The sequence below is a fragment of the Phoca vitulina genome, unplaced genomic scaffold, assembly GCF_004348235.1.
Source record: "Phoca vitulina isolate PV1807 unplaced genomic scaffold, GSC_HSeal_1.0 scaffold2, whole genome shotgun sequence".
In the NCBI taxonomy this organism is placed as follows: Eukaryota; Metazoa; Chordata; class Mammalia; order Carnivora; family Phocidae; genus Phoca; species Phoca vitulina.
The window spans coordinates 89,888,011-89,908,319 of NW_022589705.1; the positions used below are offsets into that span (position 1 = coordinate 89,888,011).

General features: G+C 52.2%; 1 protein-coding gene across 2 annotated transcripts; it reads left to right on the top strand.

The window, feature by feature from the left end:
- The first annotated feature begins 1,447 nt into the window (after positions 1 to 1,447).
- On the top strand, positions 1,448 to 18,585 carry CASP9 (caspase 9). Of its 2 annotated transcripts, none has more exons than XM_032393167.1 (9): positions 1,448 to 1,668; positions 4,459 to 4,852; positions 7,195 to 7,229; positions 7,768 to 7,944; positions 8,166 to 8,255; positions 9,461 to 9,608; positions 14,936 to 15,115; positions 15,766 to 15,875; positions 17,687 to 18,585. In XM_032393167.1, exons 1-9 carry the CDS (start codon positions 1,537 to 1,539, stop codon positions 17,774 to 17,776), a joined length of 1,356 nt encoding a protein of 451 aa, XP_032249058.1. In that variant the 5' UTR covers positions 1,448 to 1,536; the 3' UTR covers positions 17,777 to 18,585. The 2 variants fall into 2 exon arrangements, with proteins under 2 accessions (XP_032249058.1, XP_032249065.1); XM_032393174.1 differs by lacking the exon at positions 1,448 to 1,668 and adding an exon at positions 1,706 to 1,792.
- The last annotated feature ends 1,724 nt before the right edge of the window (positions 18,586 to 20,309 follow it).

Consider the following 20,309-nt stretch of genomic DNA (forward strand, 5'->3'; position numbering starts at 1 on the left):
GCAATCGCTGGTCCCTGTTTTCTTTAACCCTATTCATAGAATCCTAGAGCGTCGGAGTTGGACGGGACCTTAGGGAGCCTTTCTAGTCCGACTGTTCCTTATACCGATGGGGAGACTGAGGCCCAGAGAGGGGCAGGGACTTGCCCAAGGCCTAGAGAATCCAGGACTCCTAAACTTATTTACCAGAGCGAGCTCCGCCATAGAATGTGCCAGGGACTGCCCTCAGCACGGGAAAGGGATGCGTGTGTGTGGCGGGGAGGGAGGGGGAAAGTCACAGGTGAATGAGGTAAACTTTCATTGAGCCAATGATACAGGTTCCTTGGGGATATAAAGAAAGAGATTTCATATCCCCCCCGCTCTGTTTTTATTATTTAAAAAAATTTTCCTTTGCATTTATCACCAACACACTGTATCCTTTATTTCTTTATATTGTTCATCGTCTGTCTCCTCCCACTGGAATGTAAGCTTCTAAGGGCAGGGCCTTCTGTTTTGTTCACCTGGATCTTCTCGGACCTCAGCACAGACAGGATCTTAATAAATATTTGTGGAATAAATGAATGAATGGGGCTGAGGTTTTGATGCTCAGGAGAATGGATTCTAAGGTGGACTTGAGTCAGGTTCCGGTTTAAATTTTGGCTGCCTTGTGCCACTTACTACCTCTGGGACCTTGAACGGAGACCACTTCCTTGAGCCCCATCTACAAGATGGGGGAAAAGAACACTTTTTGGTATTCCTTTGGTAGGATTGTAGTCAAGGACAAGTGAGATAACGCAATGTAAAGCGACCAGCGCAATGGCTGAGGCTTAGCAAATGCTCAATAAACAGGAGCAATTATTTTTGAAATGTGGAAGTGAGCTGTACAAATTGGGAGTTCAGAAGATTAGATTTCTGCCAGTTTTTTTTTTTTTTTTTCCCTGTAGGGGGTGCTAGGGGGGGGGGGGGGGAAGAGGGGGATTTAAGACCGTGAAATGTGGGCTTGGTTGGGTGAGACAGGAGAGTTCGGAACAGTAAACGACGACATCTGGGCACGGGGCGGGGGCAAGAGAATTACGGTTTTATTACCGGCGGGGAGGCGGCTAGAGGACACCATAGCCGGGAGGGGCTTGAATGGGGCGGGACAGACCATGGCATGGGTGTCCCTCTTACCAGCAGTGTGACCGCCTCCGAGTTTTTGTAAAAGCCGAGTGGCCGTGCCTTCTGGCTAGGGATTGGCGGAGCTGACTAGCAGTGCGCTCTGGGGGAGGGGCGGTGACTCGGAGTGCGCCCTGGGGGCGGAGCAGCGACGCGGGGGTGTGTCCTGGGGGCGGGGCGGCGACGCGGGGTGTGACCCGGGGGCGGGGCGCGGAGGCAGAGCCGGGGGGCGGAGGTGGTGCGGTGGCGGGGCCTGGGGGCGGGACCCGGGGGCCGAGGGGCGATGCGGGGGCGGGGCTCAACGCGGTGGCGGGTCCCGAGGCGGGTCCTGGGCGGCGGGCGGGGCGCCGCGGCCGAGGCCCGGAAGCCGACCGAGGCCGCCCGGGTCCCCGTCGTCTGGCCGCCATGGACGAGGCTGACCGGCAGCTCCTGCGGCGATGCCGGGTGCGGCTGGTCCGCGAGCTGCAGGTGGCCTCGCTCTGGGACGTTCTGCTGTCCCGCCAGCTCTTCACGCCCGCCATGATCGAGGACATTCAGGTGCGCCCGGTTTCCCGCGCCGCGCGCAGACTTCACGTCCCAGCTGGGGTCAGCGAGGCCGCGCGGAGAGGGTTTCTGAAGCCACAGCATGACTTAAAGGCCGAGCTCCCGCTCTCCACTCCTGGTCTGTGCCCCCCGTACCCATCCCCTTTGGGGAACCATCGTGTGGGAACCCCCTTTTCCCTCACGGCGTTGAGCCCGCTAGATCGTCCAGCGGAACCGTGCGATCCCGAACGCCTCTTCCAGGGTGGGCTAGAGCGATTCCACGCCCTGCACCACAAGCATGCACTGTTGGCTGCTGCAGCGCTGTTTCTGCCCGGGAACTAGGCCTGTGTCCGGCCTTCTGGCGTGGGAGGTTCAGGGCACTCAGCTGGAGGGGGTGGGTCACACCGCCTGGCTCTGTGTCCCCCGCTAAGTCACTGATCGTCTTTGAGCCTTAGTTTCCTGGACTGTGAATTGGGGACAACAGTAGTAGCGTGAGAACCAAATGAGCTAATGGATGTGAGACTGAAAGGTCAGGCACGGAGTTCGGGCCTAGCTGGCTGTGCCCTGCCCACTTTGTCCAGCCCCTCCTGTGCTAAGTTTATGTTTTCCTAAGGGGTTTTGGAGATGAGGGGCCTGATGCAGGTAATGGAGAAAATAAACATGTGAGGTTCTCTTTAAAAGCAGTTTCATGTCTTACTTGGCTCTCACCACAGGCCACTGAGGTTAGGAGGGGTCTAGGAGGTATTTCCTACCAGGAGGTGTGTTTGGCTTTCAGGAGGCCTCTGGCCACTGCCCTGGGGACTGCTTGCAGACCGAGTGTCCGTTTTCTCCATCATCCAGGAGCTTGGCCTGACCTAGTGAAGAAGTCTTTAATAGGATAAGGGTCATAATGAAAAATTACCAATGAATAATAATAATAAAAAGTCTCATGAGCATCTGCTCTGTGGCCTGTACTGAGGAGTGGAAATTGTTTGAGGCCATATCCTTGCCTTCAGATACAAATTCAAATGCCCACAGAGGCCCAATGGGTGGGCGCTGCGGTGGGCAGCCCCCCAGCTCCAGCTCATATGGTCATTCCGGAATGCTGGCCCTGTGTTGCCAGATTTTTAAAGAGAAGCTGAAAGTCCTGATTTTGATGTTAAATTCCCTGATTTTAAATGTTAGCAACAAATTCAGATTTTAAAAGAACGTCGCACGAACGACAAGGCCGCCATTTTGCCACACCTGGTTTGGCTGAGCCACATGGATCTGGGTCCTCATCCTGGCTTTGTTACATATTAGCAAGTTGTAGTGCCTTTCTGGGGCTCAGTTTCCCTCATCTGTAAAGTGGGGATAATTGTAATTTAACCCCTTAAGGTTGTTGAGGGGGACTAGATGAAATGATGCATTTAACACAGTGTCTGTCTTACTGTGAGTGTTCCATAAATGTTGAGAGAAAGGCCCGTAGCTAGTTGTTTTGTTAGTGAGGTCTTTTCAGTGACATTATAGGTCTGTGCTGTTCAGTACAGTAGCATTAGCCACATGTGGCTATTTAAGTGTAAATCTGGAGTAATTAATATTAAACAAAATAGAAAATTCGGTTCCTCAGTTGTAGGACCCCAGTGCTCAGTAGCCATGTTGGTTAATGCCTGCCATCTTGGTCAGCGCAGGTGAAGAATATTTCCATCATCGTAGAAAGTTCCCTTGGACAGTGCTGCTATAGGATATTTGAGGCCAGGGTGGTGTCTTATCCCTGTGGATCCTGAGGAACTTGGCCAGAGCTGGGTCTGAAAGGATGAGCAGATAAACAGTTTCTTCCTTTTCCCTGTGTCAGTGACCAGCCCCACCATCCTGACACCTGTTAACCTCAACCATTCCTGCACTTTACAGTCCACCTGATGAGTGCCCAAATCCTGTGCATTCTCCTTCTTGATTTTTCTGGTGTGTTCACTCACTTCTCCATTCCTGCTGCACTGTCTTTGCCACCACCTGATCTGGCTGTGGCTCACTCCCTTCTGTTGTCCACCCTGCCCCTAGGATGATTTTTCTAAAAGGCAGATCTGACTCTGTCACTTTCCTAAAACTCCTCAGTAGCTGCTCACAGCTTTCTTGGCATGACCACCCAAAGGCCTCGTCCCTCATGACTGTTTCCCATTCCAGCTTACATTTCTCATTTCTCTGAATTCACTCTTCACTTCCTAATGTCCCTGGGGTCTCAGTAAAGACATCCCCTCCTGGAGGCCTCCCTGGCTTCCCAAGGCTGACTTGGATTACCCTGGACCCTCCTAGGCCCATGTACTTTCCCACCTGACACTTCTGTCTTTGGTGTGTCACTGTTGATTTGTCTGTTTGCAACCCTCACTAGATGTCTGCTTCTTGAGGACTAATAATGTTCGCTGCGGTATTTTCAGCACTTAGCAATGCTGGGCTCATAGGAGATGCCTCCAAAATAATGAATAGATAAGCAGGGCGCCTGGGTGGCTCAGTCGGTTAGGCGTCTGCCTTCGGCTCAGCTTGTGATCCCAGGGTCCTGGGATAGAGCCCCGCATCGGGTTCCCTGCTCGGCGGGGAGCCTGCTTCTCCCTCTCCCCCTGCCTGCTGCTCCCCCTGCTTGTGCTCTCTGTCTCTCAAATAAATAAATAAAATCTTTAAAAAAAATAGATAAATGAAGGCTGGCAAGGGGCACACACTCAGTGTAACTGCAGGCTCAAATTTTGCCCACGTGACCGATTGTTTAGACTTAGGCTAGATGGGAAATGGGGGGGACAAAATGAGAGTCACAGGACATTGTGTGGGTAACACTGCCATGTCTTTCTTTCCAAACAGCATGCAGGCTCGGGGTCTCGGAGCGATCAGGCCAGGCAGCTGGTCATAGATCTAGAGACCCGAGGGAGTCAGGCCCTTCCTTTGTTCATCTCCTGCTTAGAGGACACAGGCCAGGATGTGCTGGCTTCATTCCTGAGAATGAGTCGGCAAGAAGAAAAGCAGAATCCAGAGGCCGTCAGACCCCTGAACCTCATGCCTGTGGTGCTTGGACCAATGGGCCTCACACCAGAGGATCTCAGAGAGAAGACGGGTCCATTAAAGTCGACTCCGAGAAAACTCGCTCCAGTGGTGCTGGGGCCTGAGCAGCTCTGGCCAGCCAAGCTCAGGCCAGAGGTTCTCAGACCAGAGGTGCCCAGGCCAGTGGACAATGGTTCTGGACGATTCAGTGATGTCTGTGAGTACCAAGAGAGTGGTTGGTGAGTAGTTGGACCTATGAGGTTAATGACCTTGGATGTCCAGATCTCTCCCCAGGTGTGGGAAGTTCTCAGCCATTATTTTTCTAAATAAGCCTGCTGCCCCTTTCTCCCTCTCTTCCTTCTTCTGGGACCCCAATAACGCATAGATGTTTCTTTTCAAGATAACCCATAGTTCATGTAGGCTTTCTTCATCTTTGTTCTTTTCTCTTTTTTCTCTGCCGATAATTTCAAATGACTTGTCTTCTACTTCGCAGATTCTTTCTTCTGCGTGATTGAGTCTGATGTTGATGCTGTCTGTTGCATTTTTAATTTCATTCATGGCATCCTTCAGCTCCAGAATTTCTGTTTGGTTCTTTTTTATGATTTCTATCTCTTTTGTTCACGTGTTGTTTTCCTGATGTTGTTGAACTGTCTTTGTGTATACTCTTGTAGCTTACTGAGCTTCCTTGAGACAGCAGTTTTGAATTCTTTATCTGACACATTGCAGGTTTCTATTTCTCAGGGGTCAGTTTCTGGAAAATTATTTTGCTCCTTTGGTGGTGTCCTATTTCCTTGATTTCTCATGTTTCTTGAAGTCATGTGTTGGTTGGCTTTGCATTTGAAGGAGGAGTCACCTCCTCCAGTCCTTACTGACTGGCTTCTTCAGTGCATCTAATTTTGGATTACTTTGCACCAGCGGTGTTTTGGAACTCCTCTGCTCAATTCCTGGACTTCCACAAAGGCAGTCTCATTTGTGGATGATTGTCAAAATGGGTGTTCATTGTCGGGGAAGGCGGTAGAAAACTCTTAATTGTGCTACTTTGATCATGTCCCTCTCTCACTTTGTGGATCGATACTACTAATTTGGGGAATGAAAGAATTCTTCAGTTGTGGATAATAGTTATATTGTTGGGGTGCAGTGGGATTTTGGAAATGAGCAATAGTTCCAGATTTGAGGCTGTGAATTATAGGATTCTTCAGGCAGGTAAAACCATTTCCGATTAAAAAATGGGATGTGAGGGGTGCCTGGGTGGCTCAGTCGTTAAGTGTCTGCCTTCGGCTCAGGTCATGATCCCAGGGTCCTGGGATCGAGCCCCGCATCGGGCTCCCTGCTCCACAGGAAGCCTGCTTCTCCCTCTCCCACTCCCCCTGCTTGTGTTCCCTCTCTCGCTGTGTCTCTCTCTGACAAATAAATAAATAAAATCTTAAAAAAAAAAAAGTTACTTTAAAAAAAAAAAAGGGATGTGAATGCTTTTCTGGCATGGCTTTAAAACTCTTGAGAGAATAGTTCCCAGCAAGGGGTCCCGGCCCTCTGTGAGCAATGAATGGCACCATTGTGGGATCAGGAGAATAGGCTCCAGTGCAGTTCACCTTACATTGCAACTCAGAGAGAGCCACCAAGTTCTCTTTGTTTAAGAAGAAAAAGGTCCTCCTACCTTATAGGCTGGTGGTCAGTGGACTTCTTGCTAATCAAAATGAAAACTCATTTGACACTGAAGGAAAAACGATCACCTTTACTCATTTATTCATTCTGCACATATTTGCTGAGGACTTTCTGGGTGCTGGGCTCCACGGATTCTACAGACAGGAAGCATCCACTCTCCTAGAGCTTCCCTTATGCCTTTCTGTTTTAGAATTTCATATGAATGGAATCATGTCACGTATACTCTTCTGGCTTCTTTTCCTTGGCATAAAGTTTTGTTTTATCCGCAGTGTTGTACATTTTCAGGCTGTGGACTGTTCCCTTGTATGGCTTTTTTCATAAATTGTTTATCCACCAACTTGTTGATGAACATTTGGGTTGTTTCTGGTTCCCGGCATTAAGAATAAGGCTTCAGCGGGGTGCGTGGGTGGCTCAGTTGGTTAAGCATCTGACTTCATTTCAGGTCATGATCTTGGGGTCCTGGGATCGAGCCCTGCGTCGGGCTCTGTGCTCGGCGGGGAGTCTGCTCCTCCCTCTCCCTCTCCCACTGTTCCTCCTCCCCGCTTGTGCATGCATGTGCTCGCTCGCTCTCTCTCAGATAAATAAATAAAATCTTTAAGGAAAAAAAAAGAATAAGGCTTCAGTGATCATCCACGGCCAGGTTTTTTCGTGCTCACTGCGCTCATTTCTCTTGGGTCTATACCCTGGAATGGAATTGCTGGTCAGAGGGTAGGTGTGTGCTTAACCTCACTGGAGACTTCTGAGCTGTTCTGCAAGGTGGCTGTGCCCCTAGTCTCCCACCAGCACCCCCTAATGTTTCCTGAATTCTTGCTCTTCTGTATTCAAAGACCCTTTTCCCACCCCTGTTGGGCCAGGTGTTCACGTCTTGTCTCTCTTTCTATCTCTCTGTTTCTCCAGGTGCTCAGGAGATTTCCAAGCAAAATCCTGATTTGGTGAGTCTTCCTGTGACTTGGGGCCAGCTGCCTTGGCTTTGGGCTCTTCTGCTGTGCACGTCCCAGGTCCTTCCCTCTGCAGCTGTGTCGGGAGCCCAGGGAACTAAGCCCAGCTGTTGGGAGGGTCCCAGGCCCCATACTGCTCCCTGACGCTGACACAGCTCTTCCTGGAGCAGGCTGTCCGAGCCTCCCTGCTCTTCCCTTGTCTGTGAAGTCAGGGGGTCAGACCTCACAGGAGGGGGCCAGGACCATCAGCATCGGCTGTGGGATTGAATCACTCCCACTCGTGTGTGGGGGTCTGGGCTCCACACCGGGATACCGGGGAGCAGACCCCTTGTGTTTCTAGCCCCTGTGGAGTCATCAGAAGCTAGTTACACAGAGACATATCTCAGTCAGTCTCAGTCGTGTTAAGTACTATGGCAAAAAGAACAGGCTGCTGTGAGAGGGGATTCCAGGGGACACGGGGCCCAGGGGCTCACCTTCTCTCCAGAGGGGTGCCGCGAGACCCCAGCTGACACTGGTCCTTGTGCTTGGGCAGGCCTACGCCCTGAACGCAGACCCCTGCGGCCACTGCCTCATCATCAACAACGTGAACTTCTGCCTCGAGTCGAGGCTCACGGCCCGCACCGGCTCCAATATCGACTGTGAAAAGCTGCAGCGACGCTTCCGCTTGCTGCATTTCACGGTGGAGGTGAAGTGCGACCTGATGGCCAAGGTAGGGTCACTGTCCATGGAGAGGTGGGGGAGGGGCGGGGCGGCGTCCTGCCGTACCCGAGCACAGCACCTGGTGTCCAAGAACGGTGGCTCTCGTGACTGTCGGGATGGGCATTACTGCAGTGTTGGCCCCGGGAGCGGGGAAGGTGCTCTGCCCAGGCGGGCCCAGCGTGGGGACCCGATCCATCAGTGCTCCGGCTCATCTGCCACCTTCTCTCGCAGCAAATGGTCCAGGCTTTGGAGGAGCTGGCGCGGCGGGACCACAGCGGCCTGGACTGCTGCGTGGTGGTTGTCCTCTCTCATGGCTGTCAGGTAGATGCTCCTTGGGTAGCTGCCTCCAAGTGCTGAGCTGAGAGGCCCTGACGGAGCCCCATCCCTTCCTGTGTCCTGGCCTTGTGGGAAGAGCTGTGGGGCCCTGTCTATCCCCTGTTGTCTTCCTGGGAGCCACCCGGCCCTCTGAGGAGTTGGATGCTCCTCCTGGGTGGGGCTGTGTTCCTGGGAGAAGCCATCTGGGAAAGGCAGGGAGGAGATTCTGCCCACAGAGCTCCTACCCTGGATTTTATTCAGAGCCGGGCACAGCACACAGGAGCTCCCAGCTCCTGCCTCCATCCCGCTAGGCATTGTCCCAGGCCCTTTCCCGTTGCCTGGGTGTCAGGACACTGGGATCCACTCTAGGCATGGCCACTAATGTGCTGCGTCATTGTGGCCCAGCCCGTCCCACTGCCTGGGCCTCAGGTCCCCCAACTTTTCATGTGAGGGTTGGACAGGTCAGAGGCTCCAAGCTGGAGGCCTGTAGTCCCCCTGGGGGTTGCACAGTGTTTTCAAAAGTGGCAACTTTCTCAGAGAAATCAGGATTTCCAGCTTCTCTTGAAAAACCACAATGGTCTGGCCTTACTAGGCCACATCCTCACAGAGTGAAACTCTGGCCTGTAGCTGGGCAGGGACTGCCCCCTTTTCATTCACGGTGTGACCCCTGGACCGGCAGTACAGGCTTCACCAGGAACTCGTGAGAAATTCAGACTCTCAGGCCTTGCCCCAGACCTCTTCACGGGGAGCGTCTGCTTTGATAGGGTCCCCGTACGCAGAAAGTCTGAGAAGAACTGATCTAGAGCAGTGGTTCTCAATGCTTAGCTGCATCAGAGGCTCCTGAAAGACCGTATCGCTGGGCCCCACCGCCAGGGTTTTGAGTTAGGTCTGGCAGGAGCCCAGGAATCAGCATGCCTTACAGGTTCCCAGGTGATGCAGATGCCACTGGTCCAGGGACCACACTTTGAGAACCACCAATCTAGAAGAAGCTGGTCAGCGCTCTCCAGTTAGGCTAATGTTTTAGGCACATGAGTCTGAGACCTCTGGAATAGAGACTGCCTAGGACCCATCCAGAGCCTACCTCTGTCTAAGTCAGGCTTGTGCCCCTGGCTGGGACCTTCTAAACGCTTGGCCCCACAACGCCTCTGAACAGTGTGTTGGATTCCTACCCCAGCTTCTTGGTTTTGTAACCAGGATTTTTGGTCTCCTAGGCCAGCCACCGCCAGTTCCCAGGGGCGGTTTATGGCACGGATGGATGTCCTGTGTCCATCGAGAAAATTGTGAACATCTTCAATGGAGCCAGGTGCCCCAGCTTGGGAGGGAAGCCCAAGCTCTTCTTCATCCAGGCCTGTGGTGGGGGTAAGCAGGTCCTCAGTCTCCCTGCCGATGACTCTAGTGGGAGGAGCCGCCCCTGCCTCCTTCTCTCTCCAGTCCCTCCTGATGCCCAAGGGGCAGTCAGAGGGTCCCAAACATGGCCCCTTTGCCCGAACGGCAGCACCTGCCTCTGCCTCGAGTAGGTCTCAGCTTTGTCCGGCCTGTAGAGGTTAGAGCCTTCCAGCTCACGGTGCAGGAGCCTCTGGGGCTCATTCAGCTCTGGCAGCTTCAACTCCAGAGACTTGGCAATCACAAAGCAGAGGAGAGGAAAAAAACCTCTTTCATTTTCCTTATCACTCCCCCGACCTCCGTCAACTAGACCTTCTTTCCACTGTCGCAGAGAAAGGGAGACCAGAGCTAAATTAAATTCCCAAGGGCCCAGGTACTGGAGATTGCAGTAATATTATGTGTGTGTATATATACATAAACATATATATGTATATATATGTATATATACACACAAAATATATATATATATTTTTGTTTGTTTGTTTGTTTTAAGAGAGAGAGAGAACACGAGCAGGGGGGTGGGGAGGGACAGAGGGAGAGGGAGAGAGAATCCCAAGCAGATTCCATGCTGAGTGCAGAGCCTGACGCAGGGCTCATTCCCAGGGCCCTGAGATCATAACCTGTAGCAGATACTTTTTTTTTTTTTAAGATTTATTTATATATTTTAGAGCGAGAGCGTGGGGGTGGTGGAGAGGGACAGAGAGAGAGGGAGACAAGCAGACTCCCTGCTGAGCGGGTACGGGGGTGGAGCCCGATGCGGGGCTCGATCCCGGGACCCTGAGATCATGCCCTAAGCTGAAACCAAGAGTTGAACGCTTAACCGACTGAGCCACCCAGGTGCCCCAGCAGCATATTTTTCTGAATGTGTTCATTTGTCCCATACTGTTCCATGTTGGTGGGGGTAAGGTGAGGGAGTGTGGGTTGTCTAGGAGAGCAGGCTCTGTTCACATGACATCTGGTAAGTGTTTATTGAGTATCTGCTGTAGACACCCAGCTGTGTGTTGGGTGCTGGGGATCCAGGATAGACAGGGTCTCTGCTCCCTGGAATTTATAATTTGACTGGAAATGTATCAAGTCACTGTTGTGACCCATGCCCATAGCTTGGCCATGAGTGACTGGGAATACCAGGTTCAATCTTGGTGGCTACTTATTTCCTGTACAAACATGGGCCAGTTAATCTCTAGAAGTCTTGGCCAGTGGGGATAATAACAGAACCTACCTCCTAGCATCGCTATCAAATATCTAGTGCATGAATCAGTGCATGTACAGTACTTAACACAGTGCCCGGTTCATTTTTATAGCTGCAGACTTGGACTCTCCCTGTCCCCCTGACCCCAGAAGACCCCGTGTTGCATAGGAGCCCTCTGTCCCCCTGTCCCCAGCACAGTTACCTCAGAGTTATGGTAAGAGGAAGGTGGAAAGGCTGCTGCTCTTGGGGTCATGGAAATCCTCTCCAACTCATCGTTTTTCTCATGATCCCAAATGTAGTCAGGTGATGTTCTTACTCTGAAGCAAATGCTTCTTCTTTCTTGTATGAGGAGAATGAAAGATGAAGTGGGCAAGGGAACCACGGATGGAGGCTGAGCTGGGATGCTGGCTTTCTGGGAAAGTTATGGTTAGCTGGTCTTCAGGCTCAGTGCCTCCTCATTGTCCATTCTCAGCAGCACGGAGGGTCTTTGCAGGGTCACTCTCTGGACCCCTTAGCGAACCCACAAGGTCTCCTGCAGCCTCTGTTCTTCCCTCACAGCACTTTCTCTTTGTATTGAGATGGCCTCACCTCCTGCTCAGCTCTCCCAGGGCAGGGCCGGGCCCGTCTGCCTTCAGCCAGGTCCCTTCAGCCTGGCACAAAGCTCACAGGATGGTTGTATCTTCTGTGGATTCTAATTATTTGATTTTGAAATAGAACCATATAAAAATTACTGTGAGCAAAATTTTAAATAATATCGATTCCCTCCACTAAAAAATCCCCAACTCCATGGGAGCAGCAAGATTTCAGAGCTGGAATGGAGTGATTAGGGTGCTGCCTTTGGGACTGTGGTCCCTGCTCTGCCCCCAGGCCACTGTTGACCTTGTGTGTAACGCCGTGGCCACACGGGGGCGGTACAGCGGCTGAGAACAGAAATGCTGACCTGCCCCGCAATCTGCGTCTGCGACCTGCGGGGCGTCCTCTTGTTTACAGGCATCTGAACATCTGCCCTGGATTTTGGTGACTTTTGGGTTGCTTTTGCAAAATTCACTGTTGTTACAGTTTCAAACAGTTTTAAAATCCTTTGACAAGTCACGCACCCCTTCCAAGAGGTAGTGCACACCCCAGGGCAGAAACATGCGCCTCAGAGTTGGTAGCGCTGGTGTGGCATGTGGGTGAGTAAGTAGCGTGATACAGCGTGACCCAGCCCGATGCACTTGGCCGGAGCCGAGCAGCCTCTGTGAAGCCCAGCTGTTCATTTTGGGGCAGCCCGTCTTCAGACTTCTAGAGCTCCTGCTGAGAAGGCAGAAGGAAGCACAATGTGCCGCGTGGCTGTGGATTTTCTGTGCTGAGGGGACAGCTCCTCCTCCTGCTGGGTGTTTATTCTTACGGGGAAATTAGTCTGCCTTACAGGGGGTTCGAGAATCTCCTTAAGAACACAGCCGTGCATAAGATACATAACTCATGGGCGAGGCTTTCACCTCAGAGTTGTCGAATGAGGAGGACACGTGAATGGAGATGGAGTTCGCATCCCCTGTCTGCCTCTCTCTCTCTTTCTCTCTCTCTCTCTCTCTCTCTCTCGTATTCCCCTCTCGGATCCCCCTCTTGGATCCCACTGTGTCTTCTCCGCTTTCCCCAGGCGGTCCCTCTGCTCCCCTCCGTCTCCTTAGGCCATTCCTGTGGCTTCCCCCACCACAGTGCCCCCGACCCCGGCCACCCACATCTCAGGTCCCGGCCCCTGTTCCACTTCAAGTCATTCCCAGACACCCAGGGCAGATTCCAGAATCTCGGCCAAGAAAACAACCAGAAGCAGGGACCTGAGTAAGCAGGGGAACAGCCCAGCTCTCACACGTCTCAGAAGCCCAGGCTTTGCAGGCTTGGGGGCCTCCATGGAAGAGGCAGCGGGGCTGAGAGGCAACACACAGAGGGCAGAATCCCGGCCCTTGAAGGTCAGCTGCGAGAACAAAGGCAAATTGCCCAGTTTCTGGGTCAGATGTATGGGGTGAGAGGTCAGTAGATGTTGGGGCTATTATATGGGGTTGCCAGAACCATCCTTGTCCCATCTCTGCCCCCTGCAGTTGGGACCCCAGCTTCCCTGGGTGAACTGTGACCTCCTTCCCTCCTTGCTGTTTCCCACCACAGATCCAGCCACGAAACCCGCCTCCTCTCCTGCCCAGGGTCTGCCTGACCTGCTGCTTCCCCCACCAGGACTCTTCCCTCTCCCATCAGAGCCTGGGTCACAGTCACCTGCCCCAGAAACCATTCCCTAAGGAACCCTCCGGGCCACTCTGCCTTCTGTCTGCTTTTTCTGAAGCTCTTTGTAGCTGCTTTCTGTCTGGAGTGGCCCATTGCACCCTGCAGTGATTCCCTGGAGCTCGTCTTGGGAGACCTCCTGCCATGTCATCACCCCGATGGCTCTGTGGCAGAGCTGTGGGTGGCCGGAGTCCTGCCCTGACCCCTCTGGTTCCCAGGTCTGCCACAGCTTTGGGGGGAATTCAGAATTTGAAACCGAAAAGACAGAAAATGTGAGTGTAGAAATCATCCAGGATCTTGCGAGCCTGACACAGCGGTCTCATTTCTGCCTCTTATCTGTGGATGGTGGCCCGCGGGCACAGTCTGCTTTTTCTCATCCTGTGTTAGCCCGTGAGCATTTCTTCACATCGCTGCGGTCCTCATCACCGCTAGTTCAGAGGGCTTTATAATGCTCCGTTTTAGTGATCGGCACTCACTAATCCATTTCCCTAACGTCCGCCATTGAGGTGATACCCAATTTTTGGCTCCCGTGACCACAAATGTCTTTACATAGAGGGTGTTGACGTCACTTGAATTAGTTCCTGGGGAAAGTACAGGGTCAGAGGGTGTAAACATCTCCACAGATCCCGTGACCTTATGGTTTGCCGCCGCCTTTGATTCCCTACAAGGATCTGAGATAGCTTTGCGAGTACGAGTAATATAGTAGAACAAAATAACGAGGGAGGCAGGGGAGACGCAAGGACAGAAGAGTACGACCCATTCAGCAGACATATGATGGACAGAGAGACGAGAGATGTCTGGAAGGAAACACACCGATTGTTAACAGAGGCCGCCCCCCTGAGAACAAGATCGAATAATGCTACTTGTTTTTTAATGACATAAAGTTGATCATTTTAACCATTTTAAAGTATACAGTTCAGTGGCAGTGAGTACATGAGCACACATGCCCGTGACCTAATTCTAGAACTTTCTCATCGCCCCGAACAGAAGCTTCATACCCATCAGCACTTCACTCTCCATGCCTGCCTCCTCTCAGTCCCTGGCAATGACTCGCCTGCTTTCCTCTCTGTGGTTCTGCCCATTCTGGGTCTTTCACGTATACGGAGCCAGAGACGTGGCCTTTGGCACCTGGTTCTTGCGCTCGGCATGTTTCCAGCGCCTGTCCACAGTGCGCCAGGGGCCGGCGCTTCCTTCCTTTTCAAGCCAGAATGAAATTCCACTGGATGTATGCAGCCCGTCGTTTATCCATTCGTCTGTCGTGGACGTGGGTCGTCTCCACCGTTTGTCTGTTGTGAATAATGCTGCTGTGAACATTGCTGTGCAAGGTTTTGTCTGAACACCCATTTTCGGTTCCCTTGGGTGTTACCTTGTAACTTGTTTTTACAGCTTTTTAAAAAAATTGTGATTAGATAAAATTTTACCTAATGAATGTGTAAAACTTTTGTTATAGTAAAAAGTAAAGGTTTGGGGACTCCTGGGTGGCTCAGTCGGTTAAGCATCCAACTCTGGATTTTGGCTCAGGTCGTGATCTCAGGGTCGTGGGTTTGAGCCCCGCGTTGGGCTTCATGCTCGGTGGGGAGTCTGCTTGAGATTCTCTCTCTCCCTCTCCCTCTGCCCCTCCCCTGCTCACACACGCATGCTCGCTCTCTCAAATAAATAAATCTTAAAAAAAAAAAAAAAAAAGAAAGGCAAAGCTTCGGTTTCTGTTTCTTGCTGATATTTGCTCAGCCCCGGAACCCTGGCTCCAGAGGGAGTCCGGTGGTCTCAGGCTGGGGCAGGCCGGATGTCACCAGGAAGTGAGGAGCAGGAGCTTTGGTCTGTGTGTGTCAGTGATGAGTGGTGTGTCTGTCTTTCGTCCCTGCAGAGCAGAAAGACCATGGGTTTGAGGTGGCCTGCGCTTCCCCTGAAGACAGGACCTCTGGCAGTGACCCGGAGTCAGACGCTGTCATGTTCCAGGAAGGCCCAGGCCCCTTTGACCAGCCGGACGCCGTGTCTAGTTTGCCCACACCCAGTGACATCTTCGTGTCCTACTCCACCTTCCCAGGTGAGCGCATCAGGAGAGCTCCTCCTCCCAGCCGGCGGGTCCCCCCGCCCCGGTCTGCCCTAGAAGCAGCTGTGTTGTGAAGGAAAGGCGTGGGGGTGAGTCTCAGCTCTGCCTCTTGCCATCTGTGGGACCCTGAGCAAGTTACTTCGCCTCTCTGAGCCTCAGCTCAGGGCGAGGCAGGTGAGGCGCTTAGGATGCAGAATTTAAGGGGGCACCTGCTCTTGGGTTTGTATGCCTCACTTGCCTCACCCTTGTCTTGGTCCTGCCTCGGTCTTGTCATCTTTAAAATGGGCAGAGCAGTCCCACTTCAGGGGGCGCCCTGGGGGTTCGAGAAGTGGTTAGTGCCTCGCTGAGCACGGCGCCTGGCACGCAGCAGGTGTGAGGAGCGTTAGTCTCCTTCCTTTCTTAGCCCTTGGGTGAGTCACGTGACTTCTCGGAGCCTTGTTCTTCTTGCTGGGAAAGCAGGAATCACAACCAAAGGCCCAAGGTGGTGGGGAGGGTGAAGTAAGGTCCTGACCGGGACAGAGCGCAGGGATGTGGGCCGCTCCTGCTGGACGTGTGAATGGGCCCAAGTCCAGAGGCGGCTCCAGCCTGCACGTGGGGGGTGGCTCGCGGCTCTCCAATAAAGTTCAGCCTCTCTGCTTCTGCAGGCTTTGTTTCCTGGAGGGATACCAGGAGCGGCTCCTGGTACGTGGAGACCTTGGATGGGGTTTTTGAGCAGTGGGCTCACTCTGAAGACCTGCAGACCCTCCTGGTCAGGGTGAGCGTGGCCTTCCTCTGGGGAAGGAGAGGGAGGGCTGCTGGGAGGGGCATGCGTCCTCCTCGGGAGAGGGCGGGAGGGGTGGGCAGGGCCCCGGGCCCACACCAGAGGTTTCTTCTGCATCTTGGCTTGCCATGAGGTTGGCGCTTCTGCTTCTCTTAATTGCGAGGTGTTGCCATTACAGTGACATTGGCCCGTTGTTCAAAGGGCTGCCTTCCCTGGCTCCTCTGACGTCCCAGGCTGACACTGGCATCCCCACTTGCAGAGCCAGTCCTCAGTGCAGGGCAGGATGGCGCAGTGGCCAGAGCGTGGCATTTCCTGAAGGCAGGTCGTGGGGCCTGCACCCTTCGCCCCACAATGTAGTCTTCTACCCTTGACCCTCAAGAATTATGATTTCTTCAGTATATGCCCTTCTCGGGGGACCCCAGTGAGAAAGTGGGAAGGATGGCCTGATAGGGTCCCAGCCTCTCTCCTTGGGATCCTGCTCAGAGCAGCTGCTTCCTCCATGGGTCTCAGAGCACACGTGGGCCTCTCCCGCTTGCTCAGGTGTTTTGTGTCATGAGAAGGGTCTGGAAGGGCTGGGACCATGCCTTCCTCCTGAAGAGGCTCTGGCTTTGTGCTTTGCGGAGCGGAGCGGAGGAGAAAGGAGAAGCAAGTACAGGACTTGAGGGGGCCCCATGCGCCGTGGCTCTGGGCAGGTGACCTCAGAGGCAGCCGGGCCCTGCAGGGTCAGGCTGGGAGTCCGTCAGGGCCAAGCGGTGCACTTGGCTCCTGGACCTGATCTCTTCTCTCGGCTCTTCTTTAAGCAAACCTCTCAGTCTGATTTGAACTTTGTGAAGTTTTGAAGTTTGAAATTTTGAATTTTGAGTTTTCTAAACTTACAATGGATATACTCTTCTTTCAACACCCTCCCTCCCAACTCAAGGAGGCTGCAGGTTTTTTAAATTGTTCTTAAGCTTTTATGTATGTGTGTGTGTATTTATTGAAGTATAGTTGTCATATGTAGTAATGTTATGTGAGTTTCAGGCATACAACACGGTGACTTGACAATTCTGACGTCACCACGATAAGTGTAGTTGCCACCTCACCATACAAAGTTATTACAGTATTATTGACTATATTCTCTATGCTGCACTTTTCATGCCCGGAAGTTGTACCTTTTAATTCCCTTCTCCTACTTTGCCCATCCCCCCACTGCCCTGCCCTGCAGCATTATTGACAACAGACAAGATTTGGAAGCAGCCTAAGCATCCATCCATAGATGCATGGATAAAGAAGACGTGGTCTAGATGCACAATGGAATATTACTCAGCCATAAAAAAGAATGAGATCTCCCCATTTGTGACAACATGGTTGGAGCTAGAGGGTATTATGCAGAGTGAAATAAGACAGAGAAAGACTAATACTGTATGGGTTTCACTTATATGTGGAATTAATTGTTTTTAAAGATTTTATTTATTTATTTGAGAGAGAGAGAGAGAGAGAACGCACAAGCAGGGGGAGCGGCAGGCAGAGGGAGAGGGAGAAGCAGACTCCCCGCCAAGCGGGGAGCCCGATGTAGGGCTCGATCCCAGGACCCTGGGGTCATGACCTGAGCTGAAGGCAGACACCCAACCAACTGAGCCACCCAGGTGTCCCTTATATGTGGAATCTAAAAGACAACCAACAGACAGAAACAGACTCGTAGGCACAGAGTACAAGCCAGCGCTATGTCAGGGCTGGGTCAGTGGCCATTCCCCCGCAGCCCCTCCCTGGACCTCTGACTTCCATCGAGAGCCCTCACAGACTTCCCCGTGCTCATGTTTTCACAGGTTGCTAATGCTGTTTCGCAGAAAGGGATTTACAAACAGATGCCCGGTTGTTTCAATTTCCTCCGGAAAAAACTCTTTTTTAAAATGTGATGCGAGCCAGAGCCCCTCCGCCTCTCACCCTGCTTTACTGTTCACCCCAAAACCTTCCTGCTCCGGGCCCACGGCAGCCGAGGCCAGGTCTGTTCTACGGCTGTGGCTGTCGTTCTTTAAAGGGGTTTGTGGCCTCTCGTGGGTTTGCTCTTTCCCCACCAGTGCCAGACAGGCTCTTAGCTGCTTCCACATTGGAGACAAATGACCTGCGAGAGGAAGAGGGGCAGAAGACTACCAAGGACACTGCAGGACTCGTCCCAGCAGCCCTTTCTCCAGCCAGTGGCTGGGGCCTGTGACCCCATGGTTGTCTCTACAGGAAGGCTTTTGACCTCAGTACTATTGACATTTGGGGCCAGATAATCCTTTGTTGTGGGGCCGTCCTGTGCGCTGTAAGATGCTGAGCAGCGTCCCTGGCCTCTGCGCATAGATGGCTGTACACCCCTCCCTGAGTAGTGACGGCCAAAAATGTCTTCAGACACTGCCAGATGTCCCCCCATGGGGCCCCACTTGAGAACCACTGATCCAAAGGAAGTTTTGGTTACAAACAAACCAGCATCTCTCTTAGATCAGCAAGTATGGGGCTATTGGGAGTCTGAACAGCTGGAGTCTGCAAATCCTAAGTGAAGTTTTATAAGTTACCTATTTTTCTTATGTTCTAGTATGCTTAAAAAAATCTTAGGTGAATATGGACCCCCCCTTTTTTTTTTTTGCCTATTTCCCCCCTCACTTTGTTCCAACTGTTTGTTTTTCCTTATAAAGGAGATTTTTTGCTTTTTTTAATTTTAATTTTTTTTTTAAAGATTCATTTATTTGAGAGAGAGAGAGTGCACATAGAGAGGGGAGGGGCAGAGGGAGAGGGAGAGAAGGTCCCCAACAGACTCCACACTGAGCTCAGAGCCCAATTCCAGGCTCGATCCCACGACCCTGAGATCACGACGTGAGCCGAAACCAGGAGTCAGATGCTCAACCGACTGCGCCACCCAGGCGCCCCAGATTTTTGCTTTTTTAAAAACATTTCCCTGCCTCTTACTTTATTTGAACCCCACCCCATCCAGAAAGGTGACTGGGCTGGGAGCTGTGTCCTCAGGGCAGTGAAGTCACCGGTCTAAGGGAACACAGGTAAGGCCCCATCCCTGAGGTCTTGTAAGCTCTCCTGACCCTGGCCAATTTGTAGCTTTCAGGGCCTTGGACGTGAGGCTTATTTGTTAAGACTCACCAAGATGGGATTCATGTGGTTGTCACCTCATTATTATTTTCCTCCTGTGACCTTTCCAAGTCTGAACTAGTCCCCGGGACTACTGGTGGTTAGTAATTTGCAGTCACCTGCAGGACATATAAAAGAAAATAATCAGCTTGACCCAGCAGAGCAGAACTGCGGTTGGCAGTTTCCTGGCTTACTCCCTCCAGGCTCTGCGCTTGCTGCTCATGTGAATCAGGTGGTCTTCGCTTGGGGGGCCCTAGTGACGTTCAGGAGAACGAGATGTTATCACAGCTCTTCGTAGACCTGCCGGGGGTACTTAGCCTGAGGGTCTGTTTGGACTTCAGGGCAGCGGGCCTACGAACTCCTAAAAATCAGATGCCGAATGTGTGGATGGGTTTTAGATGTCATTTGTTTCTCAAAGCGATCGAGAGCCCCGAAAGGGTTAAACCAGCGGTGCTATTTGCAGGGCACTGTTCTGTGTTGCTTTTAGAGGCCGTTTAGCAGTATCTGTTGAACCTTTTACTGGGCCAACTCTGTCATTCAGTGACGCTGCTGGAGCTCCCCAGCGCAGGTACTCGGCTCTTGTGCAAGAGTGTGTGTCCAAGGGGGTTCACTGCAGCAATGGGAGAGAGGACGATAGGGAACCGATGAAAGCGTCACTCGTTATGGTCATAATACGGAATATTACTGAGCTGTCCAAAAGGATGACCTGATGGATGGACTGATACGTAAAATGTGATACAGTGTTAGGTGAAAAGACTCAGTTGCAGGACAGTATGAAGAGTGAAATGCTATTTTTGGTTAGAAGATATTCTATATTAATGTACATAGAGAGATACTTGATATAGGCATATACATAAAGTCCGGAAGACCATCCACCCTGCTGTTAACGGTGATTATCTCTGGAAGGTGCGATTGGAGATGTAAAATGAGGGGGACTTTCCTTTTTTTTACTGGGTACACTCCTATATTCTTCTAATATTCTGACAAAGACAATGTATTACCTTCTCAAATAAAAATAAACATTCAGCTGGTGGATGCTGAAGATGCATGTGTTGCTGTCGTTCCGTGAACATGTGTTGAAAGGATGAATGCCCTTGGCCACCTGTGCCCCATCACCTCCCTGCTCATATGTTTCGTTGGCAGCTGCCTGACCTTGCCCCCCACCCCCTCTCCCCCCGGGTCTGGGTTTGTGTGGGCGGGTGTGCCCCGCTGGACACAGCACATCCCGGCCTGGGAGAACTGCGAGGTTTCAGCAGCCTCTCTGCAGCTGCTGGGGCAGCCTCCACCAGACGACAGCTGCCTGCTCGGATGTGCCGTCCCGGAGCCCGT